This window comes from Melozone crissalis, unplaced genomic scaffold (assembly GCF_028551555.1).
Source record: "Melozone crissalis strain CALT ecotype California unplaced genomic scaffold, PUWL_Pcris_2 ptg000061l_1, whole genome shotgun sequence".
NCBI lineage: Eukaryota > Metazoa > Chordata > Aves > Passeriformes > Passerellidae > Melozone > Melozone crissalis.
Genome location: NW_026535839.1, coordinates 9,649,036 through 9,667,163, shown reverse-complemented (window position 1 = coordinate 9,667,163; position 18,128 = coordinate 9,649,036). Strand labels below are relative to the sequence as shown.

The window sequence follows — 18,128 nt, the reverse complement described above, 5'->3', positions numbered from 1 at the left end:
AAAGGACTGCTCCCTGCCAGAGCAGATGAGTCACACCAATTAAAGCAACAAGGAAAGCAGAAAATAGGGCAAAGTCATTCCTTTTGAAGGAATGGTGTCAATGAAAGCACAAAGTTTCATCTACACAAACACAGAGAAAGACAAGCGACAGGAATGGAACGTGAACTACTCTCAGCAAAGGATTTTTTAATAGTGATCAAAGCAAAAAGCTCCCAATATACTAAAAAAAGCCACTTCAGATGCACTTATTTTTAGCATGCACTTCTTCCTGTAAGAGATCAAACTACAGCACTGAGGTCTCCAGGAGCCACTTGGAACCCAACCCACAGGACAAGGCTCAAATTTTGCTGAAGGAAAAGCAATGACTTGAGCCTTTCTGGAAGGGAATGAAGTAATGCTTGATGAAATGCAGCATCTCCTTTGCAAGTTAAAGAATTAAGTGGTCCTCCAGCTTTTCAGAAAATCATGTCTAGGACTAGACCTCCAGGTGAGTTGGACATTTGCAAAACTTCTGTGTGTTCCCTTAGAAACAAGCAGTTTAAAAAACAAGCCTCCATGTTATTACAGAATCTACATTGTGCCCAAGAAACTTAAAGTCTCAAACAACATGAATATTAAGAGACCTTATACTAAGTCAACAGCCAGGTACATCATTTACATGTACCCAAGAAGTTTCACACAAAAGCCTTAAGAAGGCATAACATTTGAATTTCTGCTTTGAACCAAATCATCAAATTTGGGTTCAAACTTTGAGGAAGTTAGTAGAAAGGAAATATTTAAACAGAAGTTAACATAAACCACATACCACTGTTTTTCAGAATGGAAGCCTGGGCAAATACACGTAGCACTAAACTTCAAGTTGTTTCCTTTAATATTTACAAAACTGGTTTTATTCTTAGTTTTTCAGAAAAATGGTTTTAAAGTATTAGCACCTACATTGTAAATTACTCAAACTTAGATTTACACTTGAAATAAAGCCACAACGCAATCAGTTAAGTGAACTTATATTCTTCCATTTCTGAGTATTTCAGTAGAGCACCAAGAGGGAAAGAGCAACATGTGAGTAACCAGCAAGTGAGACACAGACCCAGGCACCTTCCTGGGACAGGATTCAGAAGGTCAGAGTTTTCCAGCACACTCCAAATCACCTCAGTTTTAGTTATTTATAAGGTGGAAATTTGTATGCAAGTTTATAAAACCCATCCAGCTACATGTTAGTTTATTAAACCACAGTTGACCTGAGATGCAATTAGAATTTTGACATTTTTCCATACTTAGTTCACAAGTTTATTATGAAAAACACTGCAGCTCTGTCCTGCAGTAACATTGTTTTACAGAAAAAAACAGTTCTGTTCAAAGTAATTCACTATCCTTGGACAATTACAAGGGACAATATGGTAGGGCAGAGTGGAAAAGGGAACTGAGTGCAGACAAAAAAAAAAAAAAAAAAAAAAAAATCAATACAATTAAATTAAACAGTATTCCCTGAAAATAAAACAAACAAACAGTTTCAGAACAAATATGAGGCCTTGGTACTTATTTTAAAAATGTTCTTTAAGCTTCAATGATTGTTTGCTGCTACCCTTATCTACAGTCATGCTGAATAAAGCTATAGCTAAATGGAAAGTTAAATGTATTCACGAGGTGTTAATGTCTACATCTTATTATTTGCAGTCTCTCAGAGAAAGCAAAAGTAACTACAAATAGCGCTATGCCAGAAACTGGTTTCTTGACCAACAATGTTGCTTCAGCATGCAATGAACTGGTTCATTCTAAAGTGGTCACAGTTGTTGATGACAAGAGGCTTTGTATTGAATATGGCACGTCTTTTGGTCCATGTGAAAACAAAGTTTGAATGTTAAATATTTTCTGACACTTTGGAGTTACTGTTGCTCTTCCCATTTCCTTTAGGTCAACATATGGTTCATGGCAATACTGTACAGGTCTAAAATCTCTTTACAGGAAGTAGTCTGGGGTGCGACGAGTAACATGCGGTTCACCTCTGCGCGGCGCCGGGTCAAACTGCAAACTGAGAGCACAGACACAGTGAGAGCTCAGCCTCCACTCAGGCACTCTAGCCAGGAGTTACAGCACTGGTTTAACACAAGTGACTCTGCAAGTTTCATCAACCAAGTTAAGTTTTCCAGAACTAGTGTTCTAGCTCTTCCACTCTGGTTAGTACGTACTTTTAACCATCGCATTTTAAATTCCTCTTACCATGAAATTAATTTTAGCTTTAAGACTCAAGGTGGTTGAACATTTGTATCTATCAGAAAGTTGAAGTCTCCAGTTATTATCAAAGAGGGCAGTATGCACGGTGCTTTTGCCTCATTTACTAGTGAAGTTGCTGCTGCAGTAGTTAATTAGAAATCTCATTTAAAGACTGACACCCAACACCTGAAGAATTCAAAGGTGCCAAAAGTCTCCTGCCCAAGACTGACAGGAAGGCATTACCTTAGATGTCACAGACTACTCCTGCTCTCAAATCACATCCCTACACAGCAAGTCATTAAAATCCAGGTAGTTATACAAAACAAAATTGAGGAGTCCCACTTTAATCTGACAGAGAAGATCTCAACAGCAACTGTTCCAGAGGCTTGACTCCAAGACTTTAAATGTGACTAACCCAACAATTCCACACTCACTCCACCTCCCAAAAGCTTAGAGAGGGGAAAAAACCCCATACTTGAACATAATTAAATGGGATCCTCAAATCACAGGCCAACATAATTCTCATTTTTAAATATACTTACAAGGAGTATTTTAGAGTGTCATCAAGTTCCATAATTGCAGCCTGGTTGCCACAACGGTAACAATAGTTTGGAGCACTGAAAATTGTTACTACATTCCGATCATGGCACCAGTTGTACCCCTGGAGAGGAAGGAAAAAAATAATTCAGACAACCAAGTTAATGTACCCCATGTAACCACCTGACTACACACCAACCTTTTAATGTGCACAGCCCTCAGTGGCATTTGTAGGGTTACTTTAAATAAGCTTAAGGCTGTATCTTTTTTCTCTTTTAGAGAAAAAGGGTAAAAAGGAATTTTGGCCTTCATAGGTTGCTTCCTCCTAGCGAATATGAGCTAGATATTAAAAAAAAAACAAACACCTAGCAATATTTCTCCATTGGATTAGCATTAAATAGTTAAAATGCCAATACTAAAGTACACAATCCATTCTGAACCTTCAACTGTCATCACCAAAACCAGAGCCCAGACATATCTTTAAAAATCTGAACTGCTAGGAACAACTAGAGACCAAGAACAAAAGCACACATCCAATCTAAAAAGAAAAATTACACCTTTTTTCCAAGAGACATATATTTAAAAACCTTTTTATCTACACAGAAATCACACCTAGTACAAAGCTTGGTTTGAGATATTGCTGTAAATTTTCAGGAAAACAAGGCCAAAAAAAGGTTACTCCACTGTCAAATTCCTTTAGTAGCACGTGAATACTGCCAAGGTCAAGTTTCTGGAATATTCCTAACTGGATCATCACCTGTCACAGAAGCATATGCACATCTCTGACACACAGAGCATGGAATAAATGGACCAAGGACACAGCCCAAAGTCTGAACACACAGGATGTCCTGCTCACCTCCATTACCAACTGATGAGCTCTTGAAACCAACGTAAGGCCATTAGCATGGTTAAAGGTTTCTGAAATATCCTGTCCAAATGTGTAACCTGCACCTCGAGGAGAAATCCCCCAGCCACCGCGATCATCTGGATCTGACCATAGCAAGTCACACATTGGACCCTGCAAGAGATGTAGATGATGTTTCAGAGGGGAAGTGCAAAGAACCAAAAGCAAACAAACCCCAAAAATGCTTGCACTTGCACCACCCCTGCACAACTCTTTGACACTTAATATGTTTATTTCTTTAAGCAAGGACATGCCCCTCATTTTTCCTTTAAAAAATCTGGAACAGATATTTTCTAGAACAGAAGACAACAGGCCCTTTAATATTGCTAAGTTGATTTGAATTTCATTTTCAGCCTGCAAGCTTAACCCTCCAATACATGCTGAATCATCAATCTCACTGGCTTAGACAATTATTTTCCAGTACCTCATGGGGAACTTCCTGCAAACGATCAAGTGCTCTGATGTGATCCAGTGTATCTATAGATGGAGAGAGGCCACCATGTAGACAAAAAATCTGCAAGAGTTAGGAAACACTAAGTTTATTTGCATTAATCAGTGCAGTTAGAAGAGTTTTCAATAATTTATTATGAGAAAATCTGCATGAGATTCCCTTAAAGATGAGAACTGACAGAATGCAACGTTAAGAACTCCCTTTACTATCAAAAACATTCAATTTGGTCAGATGTCAACATACCTGGCCATCCACCAAGGCAGTTAGAGGCAGGTAATCAAAAAGGTCTGTGAAGTATTTCCAAACATTTGCATTTCCATATTTCCTTAAACATTCATCATAGAAGCCATAAACTTGTGTGATTTGCCTGCTTTCATGGTTCCCTCGAAGAATTGTGATGCGTTCACGGTAACGGACCTAAAGAGAAGAGCTGATTTTAGCACACCTATGAGCAATCTTCCCCAGAACAGAATCTGCACTCCTCAATCCCTGCCACACACCAATAAACCATTCTGAAGATTATATAATAACCTTTAAGGGAAAAAAGGACTCATTCATTCCAATCTTCAACTGCCAATTACTTTTGAGATTAATTACAATTTGTATTTATTATTACTAAGGAACTTTGCTATACCTGTGCATTAAGCTGATCTCTCCAAGCAAATTCTTAAAGATTGCTACTTAGGCAAGTAAAAATAAACACTCATTTTAGATAAAGCTCAGGCTTGCACCTGAACATTTTTATAATTTTAAGAAGTGACTTAGAAAACAACAAAAGCCAAGAAGTCAGTTCCAGTAACTAATACAAATGCAGTGAAAAACATAACAGATATTAAGTGTAGTCAGGACAGTAATGATATATTTTATACAAGACTGTAAAGCTGAGAAAAGTTACCTTAAGAGCTACAAGCAATGTGACTGTTTCGACTGAATAATATCCTCTGTCAACATAGTCCCCCATAAACAAATAGTTTGTGTCTGGTGATTTGCCTCCAATTCTGAAAAGTTCCATGAGGTCGTGAAATTGTCCATGGACATCTCCACAGACTGTGACTGGACATCGCACTTCTTGTACGTTGGATTCTTTTGTCAAAATTTCTTTAGCCTGTAAAGCAAAAAAGCACATAAACTGTGAGTTTGTCTATGAAGAGCTTTTTATTCAAAGCACACTCTACCACTTCCAACTCTGCTATCTGCGCTCTTCAGCAGCTTTTGTCCCTTCCTTCTCTGAAGTACTTGAGGGAGAATTTTATCTTTACTTTAATGCCATTAAAACAGCATTTCACTTTATGAAACCTTGTATTAGTAATTAGCAGTTGCATGGCTGCTTTTCCTCCTTGAGGACAGTATCTGAAGCAAAACTTCAGACTTTCTACAGAAATGGTTCTGTGAAGCATAGAACAATGACCATCATTACTGGAACTTAAAAGTTTTTAAGTATTTTGAAAAATAGAATCTAAAAATCCTGCCAACACCTTACTTCCAAAAGCCCAAACTCAGACAAAGCCAGAACACTTCAGTACCTTGGCACTCACCTGTACAAACACCTTGAACCCACCTGCAAAGGCAGGGGCTCCTGCATGAAGCAGAATGAGAACATCCACAGGTACCAGCAATTACAGAGCAGGCCATTACCTGTGCAAGTTCTCTCAATAGGTTTTGTGATTAAACACAGACTAATAACATCAAGCTGTGTCTTCATAAACCAAAACTGGCTAAGATGTTTGTAATCACCATTTTTTCCCCAAAAATTGTGTATATAAAAGCTGCAGACAAAGGTAATTTGTATGAAGAAGCACAGGCTAAATATAGCACCAGAAAGGTAATTCTGAAATAATGCCAGCCAGTGGTTACAGTTTGTTCTCAGAACAGTCACCAGACACATGCCACAATGATTTGCTAAATCAAGAAGCTATTAGAAATATAAATAGTAACAAGTTTACTAGTTACCATCTACCAAGACTTCCCTCTTTTTCAACAGTCAATGCTCCTATTCAAACAGGATCCTTTTTTACCTCATTAACACAATTACAAAAAAATACATAAAAATTATATTCTATTCCATAACCCAAGCTGTCTACAAGAAAGTGGCTGACACTCCCACCCTAAAGTGGTGTCACTGTCCCACACACCATCCTGGCTGACCACCATGGTCACCACTTCAAACAGAAGCAACACCTAAGTTTAATGATGGAAACTCATGAAATTCAATGTTTCACTGCAAAGAAATGCAAAAATACAGCATGGCTAAGCACCCTGCACAACACAAAGCTTTAGATGTCACTCTGCAGACGTATTTACATAAAAGTCAGTCTCATATGACAGTTTCCACTTGCACTGTGCCCAGTACTAAAGATAGGTCATTCCTGGCTTGTGGTCAATGCTTAAAGTGCAGATGTATTTTAAGATAGCCTGACTTGAGTTAATTTTAATGCAGTGACACTCACCGGATGTTTTGAAGGTGTTTTAACAGCTTTAGCCTCTTCTAATACTCTCTTACATTCAGAAGCATTAGCCAGCTTAGTTCTCCTTTAGACAGAGAACATCAGAGATGCTTACAGCACTTCTATATATATATATATATATAAAACCTACTCTTTAATGAGAATGTTTCTACCACTGGATTTTCTTAGCACACTTGAAGCACTGCACAAAGAATGCAGCATTCATTTTTCATCAAAGGTATGCAGTGTTTGTGCTGAGAATGGCAGAGTTCTCAGCAATGGAGGTGTTGCATCCTCAGTTTCTGAAATATTAAATCACTCAGATACACACATGACCAAGCACAGAGAAGTCAGACAGCTACTCTGATGGGAAAAGACTGTTCCAGGTCAATCTGCAGAACAGCAACCTCTGTTTAAATCCTGCAGTGGAGGAATGCTAGTGCAGGGATTCCAACATTTCCATGTTTTAAAAGCAGTTTCATGCAACACTGTGTTATGAACTGTTTAGTTCATTTACAGTCTTCTGTCCCACAGTATTGGAAGTGGCACATATCCAAGTGCTTAAACACTCAGCTCTATAAAAGAGCTTCAGCAAAGCTGAAGGTAGAAAAAATAACATCCTGAAAGCAAGCCACCAACAAGCAGTCTACTATCTCCCAAATAAATTCCTATTAAAAAGTGAAAAAAAAAGGAATTTTAATATACCATAACACAATACAAACACAAGTTGGTAAGACAAGAGTACATTTAACACTACAATTTCACAATATCAAATTGTGGTCACTAATGATCACTAATACTACTCCTGCAGGATCTGTGCCCCTGACCTTGTACTGGATCTCACACAGCAACTCCACCTGGTTCCACTCCCTCTTTCTATTGATTCTTGAAGGTGCTGCTCACTCCCCCCACCCAACTCCCTCTCCAACAAATGGACTTCCCATCAACAGCTCTCCTACACTTCCTCAGGGAGAGGAGCAGCAGAGCTCTTCAGCACCCTTCAGCAGAAGGCAGAAAACTCCCTGATCCAACCATCTGACAGAGGAGAACTAGGAAAGACACACACACATCACAGCCTGAACTTCAAACCCTGGGACCTATTGCCTCAAAGGATAATAGTGCAACAATGCAGTGTTTTGACATCAACATTTTGAAATATCCAGGCTTCACTGACTATCATCAGGAAAAACAATGATAAAATTCATAATCAGATTTTCTTGAGCACCTATTAATTCTTTTGTATCTCTGCCTTTTTTCAGTTCTCAACAATTCCTACCATTAAGACAGCCCTGAACTTCTCTACACCTCCAACACTTAATTAATCTTTTTCACATAGAATACCACCACAAGTCAAAACTTCTGTGGTGCAGGATACTTAAGTAAAAACTGTCACCAACAACCTACCAGATTACAGTTGTAAAACCCTGCCTCTGAATCAGTTAAATTATTTTTTCAGCACTACACTCTCAGATTTCAAAATAAAGTGCAAACACATACAGAATAAGACTGCAAAGAACACGTTACTTCAAGCTGACAAATGCTAATTTTACAGCCAATTACCAATGAAGTCAAAGACAAAAACCAGCTGTGAGACAGTTATATGAGAAGAGTGTAAGAAGAACCAAGTGCAATGCTGTCAAACATTACTGCTGAGGTGGAAGGTCATGTATTTTACTCAGAACAATCTCGAAGTCCAAACAATAAGCAGTAAGTATCAAATACATTTCAGCTGAGTCATAGGGATTGGAATTCATCTGACTTGATACTGGCTTACTGGGTCATTTCTCTGTAAAGTGAAAACTTGCACAATCCCAAAACTTAACAAGAATAAAACCAATATTAGTTTAAACACACAAGAAAACAACCAATTTTCACTTTACTTTACTACACACAAGAAAACAACCAATTTTCACTTTACTGTTTTCACTTTTTATGCAGTGCAGAGTAGCACTGCATCAAAACTCAACTAGTACTTAAGAATTAAACCATTCCTGGCCTGCTGCACATCATGTAAAGGCCCAGCTGAACAGCACCAAGCTGCTTTGGTGGCTCTGTTACAAAGCACATCTCTGCCAGGTGCAGGTCTTAAAACACAAAGATCAGCCTCACTGTTTTCAGACAGTACAAGATCCAAGTGTATGAACTGCCATAGATAAGAATTTTGAAAGAGATGACAAATAAAGTCACTACCATAGGATTTTCATATGCTCAGTTTATATAATGAGATGCACAGGTTGTATGCATGCAGATGTAGCTCTTATCTCCCCTGCTCCCTCCAAATCTTTTTATCCTATATGCCACAAATTAGGGCTCAGAGTCGAGTGCCATAAAAGCCATAACCCACCTATTTTAGTTCCTCAACTCACTCTGGACTGAGGATATGCAAGCTTCCCTCATGAGCAGTGTGCATCATCAACCTTGTCTACAGAAATAATTTCCAGTGGTCCATTCCTACAAAATCCTCTGAATTAATCTGTACCCAAATTCCTCTGTGTTTCCAGAATATGCCATATATTTCTTCATTACTCTGACCCCTTGTTAGGTCCCTACATTCTAGCATGAGCTCTGACAAGTCAGCCCAATTATCTACCACGAGAAACTCTGGGGCACATAGCAGTAAATAAGACCCAAACCCAAGAGTAAACATCACTGTATCTGTGTAGAATTGTAAATCAATGCTGGAAGCAGCACTAGGAACCAGTCATCAAAAGATTACCACTACTAACTCAGTAAAGAAAATACAACCATTATTTTGGTTAGACACCACAGCCCCACAGTCAGCTTACAGATGGTAAAATGTCATTCTTGGCAGACCAGAGCTCACACCTGAGCCCACCATGCTGTCCAGCAAAGTGTGTCATGAGAAGCACCCACTGGAACCAAGCAATAGTTGTTTGTAGTTACCATAAAGATATTTTGATGAGATTGAAGACTTCAACCACACCCATAATTTCCTGTCACCAAGGTGCACAGGATGTGACTAAAGGCACAATGATCAGCTAATTGAGATGGATACTGGCTTCAGCTGTTCCATCATGACCTGGAAAAGGTTCCAGTTCCAAGCAAAGTCATCCATCAGAGTCAGCAATTCTTCTGCAGAGTCAATGCTTTTCAATTTAAACATTTCCCCACTCCTCACAAGGGGAGGAAAGAGCAGGTTCAGACAAAAGATGGGCTTATTTTTTAAAAGCAAAAGGTGTTTTAATTCACTGACATTTTAAACAAAACTAGATAAATGAAGCCTGCAATAACACCCTTCTGTGAAGGAGGCATGGCAGTCAGATTACACATGACACAAATGGGAAACTGATTTATGCAATCCACTAAGGAGTTCAGTGTGAATGTGTAAGTAGGAACAAAATTAAAATACAAAGCTCCCCACTGACATTTAATTATTTAGTATTCCAAAGTAAAACCAGGATTTCCATCCACATAGAAATACTGAGCAGCAAAATACTCTCTTGCCAGGACAGAAGTTGATGCATCTGCTTTCTCTCTGGATTTCTGACTAGAACCTACACCTCAATTTCCACACTCTTCTGTTCAGTGAGAAGACAGACCAGTTTAAATAGAAGATATCAGCCAACCAAAAGAGCAACCCCAATGCCAGGACTGCTGTAAGATTAAAATAAGACAACCACTTTCCTTTATTGCCTGTAAATTCTAGAAGGCCTACAAGAAAACAAGCAAGCAGCAAACTTCTGCCAAATAACCCTCCCTTCCACTGTGTTACAAAAGGACTGACACCATTTGAAACCTTGATAGTCCCCTCACCATTTCCATCTGAAAAGTTCAGTAGCATTCTTGCCCTCAGAGGCAAATCTGGAAGAGGGGAAAGGCTGTTAGTTAACAAAAGCAGTGAGGATAGGAAGAGGGTCTTCTGAAACAACTCAGTGCCATTATTTTCATTCATACAAAAGATCTTAGTATCTTTAAATTGAAGAAAAATAATCTAGGAAAAACTTCTTTAAAAAACATAACAAGACAAATAACTCAGGAACCCTTATGCCTTCCTTGCCTCATGGAGCTCCAAGGAGCACAGCAATGACAGCAATGCAGGAAGCTGAACACTTACAGGGGTGTTTTTCAGTCCTCCCTGTAGAACAAACTGTATTCCTTTTGAATCATTCCATTCACTTAAAAAAAAAGAAATAGGCTAAACCTATTCCCAAACTAGTTGTGCCTGATATCAACAAGTCAGAAAATTCTCAACCCTTTTGTTCCAGTAACTCCAACACAGCTTGGCACAGTGATGCTACAGGTCAGGACACCAGCTGGAAGATGGCAGGTCAAACCTCAAGAAAAGTTTAGAACCAACAGCAAACCAGAAACACCTGTACTGGAAGGCATGTTAAAATATTCAGCAGAAATATTGGAGACCTAGTGAGTAACTGAGCTCTAGTATCTCTAGTATTCACTCTTTAGTTAGGAATAAACTTTTTCCAGTGTAATATACACTACCTGAAAAAAAAACCAGCATTACTGAATACAGGGTAGTGTTCAAGGGTCCCTAACAAGAGTGTAAACTCAACCCCTGCTCCTGTGATTCCCCTCACACAGATGTGCTGCACAAGGTCAGACACAGCCAGACAGGTCTGGGTTTTGTGCTGGGGAAGGCAACCAGGTGAGTAACTGGAAATGGCTCAGAAGCAATCACAGAGCAGCACTGCCATCACATCTGAGGAAGCAACAGCCTCAGCACAGGGAGATCTGGAAGTGAACATCAGTCCTGCAGCCTTGTCCATGACTTCAGCCTCAAACTGGCAGAACTCAAGTAGGAATTTGCTCTGAACTGGGAGTGCTTCCTACTGTTAGCTTAAACTATGCCCAGAACAACACAAGTATCTTTCACTCCTACTTAATCACAAATAATATTGCAACTAAAAAGCAAAAAACCAAAGCCAAACATCTCATTACTAGCACAACTCAATTTTTACAGAATTTACTAGAATTGAAAAAAAAAGCAAACACAGAAAGCTGCTGCTGGTACAATCACTGGCACATTCAAGACTAAATTTCTATATGCACATCAAGATCTTGTATGAGAATCCAGACAAGGTGAGAAGGCTGGCGAGGTTGACTCTTCAAATGCCTTCTGTGAAAGAGACAATTTCCATTTTTCATTATCAACTGTAACAGAAAACAAACAAAACGAAACGACCAAAAAAACAAACCACCAGGAAGCAAAACCCCACAACAAATAAGAACACTGGGCATCAAATGATTTTTTTGAAGTATTCAAGAATAATCTAAAACACAGTCATTTAAATGTTACAAAAGGCTTTGTACACTACACTTGGAACTCTCAGAGACAGAAGGTGTAAGTGCATGGCCCCATCAATGACTTGATCCCTAGGTATGTTCTACAGAGCAGCAAAGGAGCCCTGAACCCCCCTGGTCCCCCAGAGCCCAGGAACAGCTGCTGAGGGCCCTCCCGCCACTGGCAGCAGCTCCCTGGCTACAGAATCCAGAAGCCAGGGCACTGGCAGGGCAGAACTGCAACGCTGCACATTCCTCCTGTGCCAGGGGCACACAGAACCTGCCCAATGCACAGCCCACCACACAGGGCACACCACACTCTCAGCACCTGGCAATTCTGCTGGGGCAGGTTTCTTGGCTGATTTACAGCAAGTTCAGACAGGAACATTAATGTTCACAATCATCTTTGTCTGAAGAATAGTTAGTTATACATGATAGATATGGGAATGCAAAAGCTAGCTAGTGGAAAAGCCCTTGCAAATGCAGCTGGAAACAGTTTAAAACATCCACTTCTGGCCAAAATAATCAGCTTAGAAAGGGAACTCCTGAACAGAAGGGAATGTAGGAAGCAGAAGGGGACATCTGAAAAAGAGGTTGGACAGACAGCTCAGCTTCAAACACAGGAGTGAGATCCACAGAACATGTAAGTCTGATGTATTACAGGAACTGAACTTTGACTGCACAGGCATTTTTTGACCCACAAGAAAGCTTCATCAGAAATGTCCTCTCAGAATTAAGTCACTCAACATAAGCTAAATGAGTTTGCATAACTCACACAGCTGCAGTGGAAAACTTTTGGTTACAGAACATCCAACTTGGCGGATCAGATGTTAAATTGAAAATTCTGTAACAGGAAAAAAAATTAGAAAAATACACCATGAACAAGGTACATACCAGAGAACAGTACAGAACAGGCCCAGAAACACATTTATACTACAAAAATTAGCAATGGTGACAAATCAAAAAGCAAATGTAACCAACATCATTGTTAGAGATCAAAAACTAGAGGAGTCAAACCTTGAATCAAGGTTTCTTGAATGCCTTTACCAGCATCAGCCCTTCACTTAGTTTAAAATATTTTGGCTAGCAGCACTATCTATTCAAAGTATTTCACAAGCAATTCAAGAACCCTGAAATGCTTTATACAAGACCAAATATTCCTCCCTCTCTCCAAAAACTGGAGATGCCACACTCAAACTCACTAAATTACAGAGCAGTGTTTTTGAGGGAGTGGCTCTGACACCTCTGCCTGCACCTGCACTAGATACTGCAGTAACCAAAGCAAACTCTATCCAAAAATTCACCTCATTCCTTTGTGCAATTTTAGACTGAGCAATGTGCCACACCCCCAGTTCCTGTGATAAAGAACATCTATACACAGAGGAGACAGAACATTTCCCTCCACTGTCACAAAGTATGGGAAAGAAACTAAACCAGCATCCTTCCATTCAAAATGGCCAGTGGAAAAACTCTCACCTGGCAATAAAGGACTTCCTTTCACCTCTGCCAATAAACAATCCAGCACTAACAGGACAAACACTGCTGACCTGTACCAGTAACTGGACTGGGTATATTCTGACCACTTCTTTAGAACCTGCACTTCTCAAATGCTGAAGCAAAGCACAATGGGTCACTCAAGTGATGGAGCATTAAACACACAGCACGTACCAAGCCTGGAATAATTTAACTGCCACTCAGAGGTTGATTATTTCAAATCATTTGTGAAAGTATAATGTATTATTCATGGTTACAAATTACTTCTAGACTTCGAAGATGTTTCTGCCCAGTTGCCACCACCACCATCACCCAGGTAACCAGGCTCACTGAAAGACACACCAAGGAAGTAACTGGGATGCACAAATGGCCACACAATTATCATGTTCACAAAAAGCTGTTGAGTTCTTCAGGTATCAATACTGAAATACAAGAGAGCCCTCGGGCTTATTCTTATTACACAGGCACCAGTCTGCACACAGGAAGCCCCAGCAGATCAAGAAATACTTGTCAGGGAGATCATCCAATCAAACAGTGTTATCAGGAAAGGCCCTTAACTTCTAAAAATCGTTTATTTTAACTAGCCCTAGCTGCAATCCAATGTGGTGAAGAACAACATTTTACACCTAGTAGGGTCTTTATCTGTCCTTAGGAACAATAGCTGCATATGAGCACGTCCTTAAGCTAATCATGATGTGATTACACCCACAAAACTACTCAAACATTCCAAACAAAGAACAACCCAGTGAGGTTTCTCAAAGTCAGTGCTGGGAACATGGAAGCACATTAAAGCAGGTGCTGTCCCTCAGCACAGGGGTGCAGAACTGAGCTCTCACCCCACCTCCATGAACACAACAGAGACAAGAAGGCCTATTGAACAGAGTTCAAGGGCCTATTTCCAATTCCCTCCATCAGCAAGCATGAAGAAACTGAACTACTCTTGGCAGAAAGTCCAAGTAAATCCACCTGTAGTTACCAGCAACAAATGAACTTTCCCTAACATCAGCACCCTGTGGCTGAACTCTGCACAGTGCTGACCATACACCCAGCACACAGAACTGTCACCCCACCCAGAGCTCCCCCAGAGCCAACCCAGCCAACATGAAGGCTGCTGCTAAATAATACTGGGATTGTGGAAAAGAAATCTGCCATTCTCATGGTCTCTCATCTCAACACACGATAGTCAGACACAAAGTTTTCTTTTCTTTTTTCCTTTACCACTATCCTGATGAGCATTACACATTTATCCACATAAATACAGGTCATTTCTATTCTTCACTGGGAAAACATGAAAATGTCATCTTGTGCAACACTGATGACTGGGACTGTGTCTTCTGTAAGGAATTTCTAGTGGCATGCCTGCTTCTCACTGAACCAAAACCCCAATACACAGAAAGCTTTTTGTACATTACACACCCCTCATGGTCCTGCACGTTACCACACAGCCCCACAAAATGGGGCCGTATGCACCCACTCCTGTGGGATTCAGGACCCAGCACCCCTCAGTTCACCAACGATGGCAAGTGAAGCACCTGCCTCTCACATAAAGCACTACAAGGAAGAAGCTGCACTGCCGTCATTGGAGAGGCACATGGACATAGCCAGGCGGTGACATTGCCACTTGTTTGCAACAGCCTTTAAAATACACAGCCTGGATCAAATGGAAACAGTGTTGAGTGGCTGGAATACAAGTGAACTAAAATCTGTACTGGAGCAAGAGCCAGTCGGGCCAAAATCACTGCAAGTTCTTTATTAAGTTCATAGACAGTCCTCTCAAAAAATTGCTTCCAAAACAACCTGATGTAGTATTCGAAACGATGAGTTCTATTTCAAAATATTCTAGGGACTTTTTGTGGCAAGTACATAGGCTTCTTTAGAAGCCAGTACATCCATTATCTCATGTATTCCTTAATATCCAGTTCCCAAAAAATTCACAAATATTTCATCTTTCAGTCTAGAAAGAAATACATAAAACCATCAGTAACTAAAAATAAAAAAAGAGCCACTACTACCAACAATCCTCAGCTATGAGACTACATCCAGAATTAAAGTCAACTGGAAAATGCCTCTGGATGCTACCAGAACAAAATTTTCCGGAATTTCCAAACCACAGTCTGTCCTAGGTTGGCTTTACAACCTTTCTAAGCTTTGAATGTCTCAAGTAACACATTGCCCTGTAACATCCACGTCTCAAACCAACACCATAAAAATATGCAATTATATAGGAACTCGAACGTTTATCCTGTGAATTTCATGAAACCCAGAACCTTATTGAGAGAAACCAAAGCCCCAAAGCTAATTTATCCTTCAATTAGCTATAAATGCGTCTGCGCTTATTCATATCACGAAAAATACAAGAAATAAATCAAAGCAGCAGCTCTTTGCCGCGTGTGATTTCCAAGCGCCTAACATAAGCCTTTCTTTTCATTATAATAACTCACGCTTTGGGGGGTTGATTTAACATTTTAACCGGGGGGGTCTCTCGGGGGTCTCTCCCGAGGATCCATCGCGGCCGCGGCGCCATTTTAGGAGGCGCTGAGCAGGCGGGAGGCGGAGCCGAGGCTCCAGCACAGCAGAGGGGCCGCGGCTCGCCCGGCCCCGGCTCCCGGCCCGCTCCCCCCGCCGGGCCGCGCCAAGCCCCCGGCCCGCCCGAGGCCCCGCGCCCGCCCGGCCGAGCGGCACCGCCCCCGCCCGCAGCGCCCTGCCCGGCCCCGCCGCCGCCCGCAGCCCCTCGCTCCTCACCTTCTCGCAGAGGCTCTTCACTTGCCCCTCGGACAGCTGCTTGCACTCGTTGAGCTGCTCCACCCACTGGTCGAGCTCCTTGGTGAAGACCTTCTCCTCCATCCCGCTCTCCTCCTCCTCACCGGCTGCTGCTGCCGCACCGCCCCGCGGGCCCCTGCGATCCGCGCTCCCCACAGCGGCGGCGGCCGCGACGCGTCAGGGCGGGCGGGCAGGCGGGCGGGCGCGGGGAGAGGGCGGCCCGGGGCACTCCGGCTGCGGCAGCGCTGCCGCTCCTCGCTCCGCACCGTGTAATGGCCGCCGCTGCTGACGTCACCGCCCCGGCCCCACCGCGGGGAGGGGGACGCCGCGGGAGCCGAGGGCGCGTGCGCGGCGCCCGGGCGGGGCCGCGAGTGCGCTCTGAGGGGAGGGGGCGGGTGAGGGCAGCGAGCGCGCCCGCCATGCTCGCCATGCCCGCCCCGAGAGTGGGGGGTGGCGGTGCTTCGTCCCGGTCCTCCTTCCCGGGTCTTCTCCTGAACCCCCGGGGGCCGGCGCTCTCCCCATGCCGGGGTCCGTTTGAGGGGCGCGGCACAGCCCCGCCCGGTCGCAGCCGTAAGGCGGGAACCAGAGCTCTGCCGTGAGGGGTGGCCGGCTTCTGAGCGCCGGCTCCTCGGGGGCACAGGGTGGGCAGTGTCCTCGCCTGCGAAGTGCCTGCTGTGGGGTTGGGAGGCGATATTTGTAGTGGCTTTGTGTCGCTCCGCAGTGTTTGTGGTTCTCCCTGCACTTAATGCATATCGGTATCCCCGAGGCGGGTGCCAAGAGGCTGGTGCCCGGGTCTTTGCAGTGACCGGACGAGGAGCACTCGCCGTAAACTAAAACACAAAAAGTTCCACTTCCACACGAGAAAGAACTTCCCATTGTAGGTGGCAAAGCACTGGAGCGGGCTGCCCAGAGAGGGCGTGGAGTTTTCCTCTCTGGCGGCTTTCAGAACCCCCCTGGACCCGTCCCTGTGTCATTGCTCCAGGGGGCCCGGCCCTGGCCGATGGGTCGGACTGGGGATCCAACCCGAACAGTTCTGTGATGCTGAGCCCGGTTACCGTGTCTGTCAGTGAAGTGGGGGGTGCTTGCTGGTGTTGGGTACTTTGAAATAAAGCTTTTTAGTTCTAAGTCATGGGCATTAAACACTATCTTAATTGTACCACCGGGAAGTGCTTAGGTTAAAAAGGCTATGCTGGATTTCTTTAAACAATTTATACTGAATGAGTTCGAAGAAGTCCAGAGTTTATTATGGCCTTTTTAGACAGAAGTAATGCATGAAGTGCAGTGTAAGTGTTCAGTAAAGGGAATTAGTGGTGGACCTTTCAGGAAACTTTCAGGAAGGTGGTATTTTTTCAGGAAACTAGTGGTGACCTCAGCTATCTTACTGTGCTCCGACACTTGCTACCTAAGGGAAAATATGTCAGTAAGACACTGATAAGTTGCAATAAAAAAGAATGTAGGAAATATGCAGAACCAATTTCTAATGAATTATGTATTTTATTGCAATCTGCATCTTAAATTATAGAGGAAGATTTCCCCTAAATAACTTACAAAAGGCACGAAATGATCAGTTTAATATTTTTTCACTTAAATGGGTCAAAATGTTGATAAAATATTGATTTGTTAGTTTCAAGAGGGCACAATGACTTTTCCTAGTTAATTTGTATTAATTGTCTTGGTCATCACTTGCCTAATACGGAGTCTGACTTGTTAAATTCTTTGCCTACTATTGAAGGAAATTAAGAATTCCATAGTGAGCAAGGAGCAAGGAATGTTTGCTTTCATGGGTCAGTCTCAGTTTCTTGATGTCATACTCTCCTGCTAGACAAGTTGATTTGAATTGCCTGACTTAGGTTTTGTTTATCTTCCAAAATAACTTGGCCATTCTTACACAGGTTGCCATCTTCAGATGACCTTAGTTTTGTGCTTAAAGTTGTAGAAGGAAAAGTACCGTTCATTGAGAAGTGATAGGTTTCAAGAATTCACTTCTTGAATTCTTGTGTGTAGCACATCTTCCCAAAACAGTCTTGAGCAAATATATGCAAAGAGTATGAAACAATAACATCAACTC

The 18,128-nt window shown here is 42.0% G+C and overlaps 1 protein-coding gene across 1 annotated transcript; it reads right to left on the bottom strand.

The window, feature by feature from the left end:
• Positions 1–988: 988 nt before the first annotated feature.
• PPP2CA (protein phosphatase 2 catalytic subunit alpha) lies at positions 989–16,245 on the bottom strand. The gene is made up of 7 exons (XM_054288015.1): positions 16,043–16,245; positions 4,999–5,208; positions 4,347–4,520; positions 4,077–4,166; positions 3,605–3,766; positions 2,754–2,872; positions 989–2,029 (listed from the first exon to the last, which is right to left on the bottom strand). Exons 1-7 carry the CDS (start codon positions 16,142–16,144, stop codon positions 1,957–1,959), a joined length of 930 nt encoding a protein of 309 aa, XP_054143990.1. The 5' UTR covers positions 16,145–16,245; the 3' UTR covers positions 989–1,956.
• Between the last annotated feature and the right edge of the window lie 1,883 nt (positions 16,246–18,128).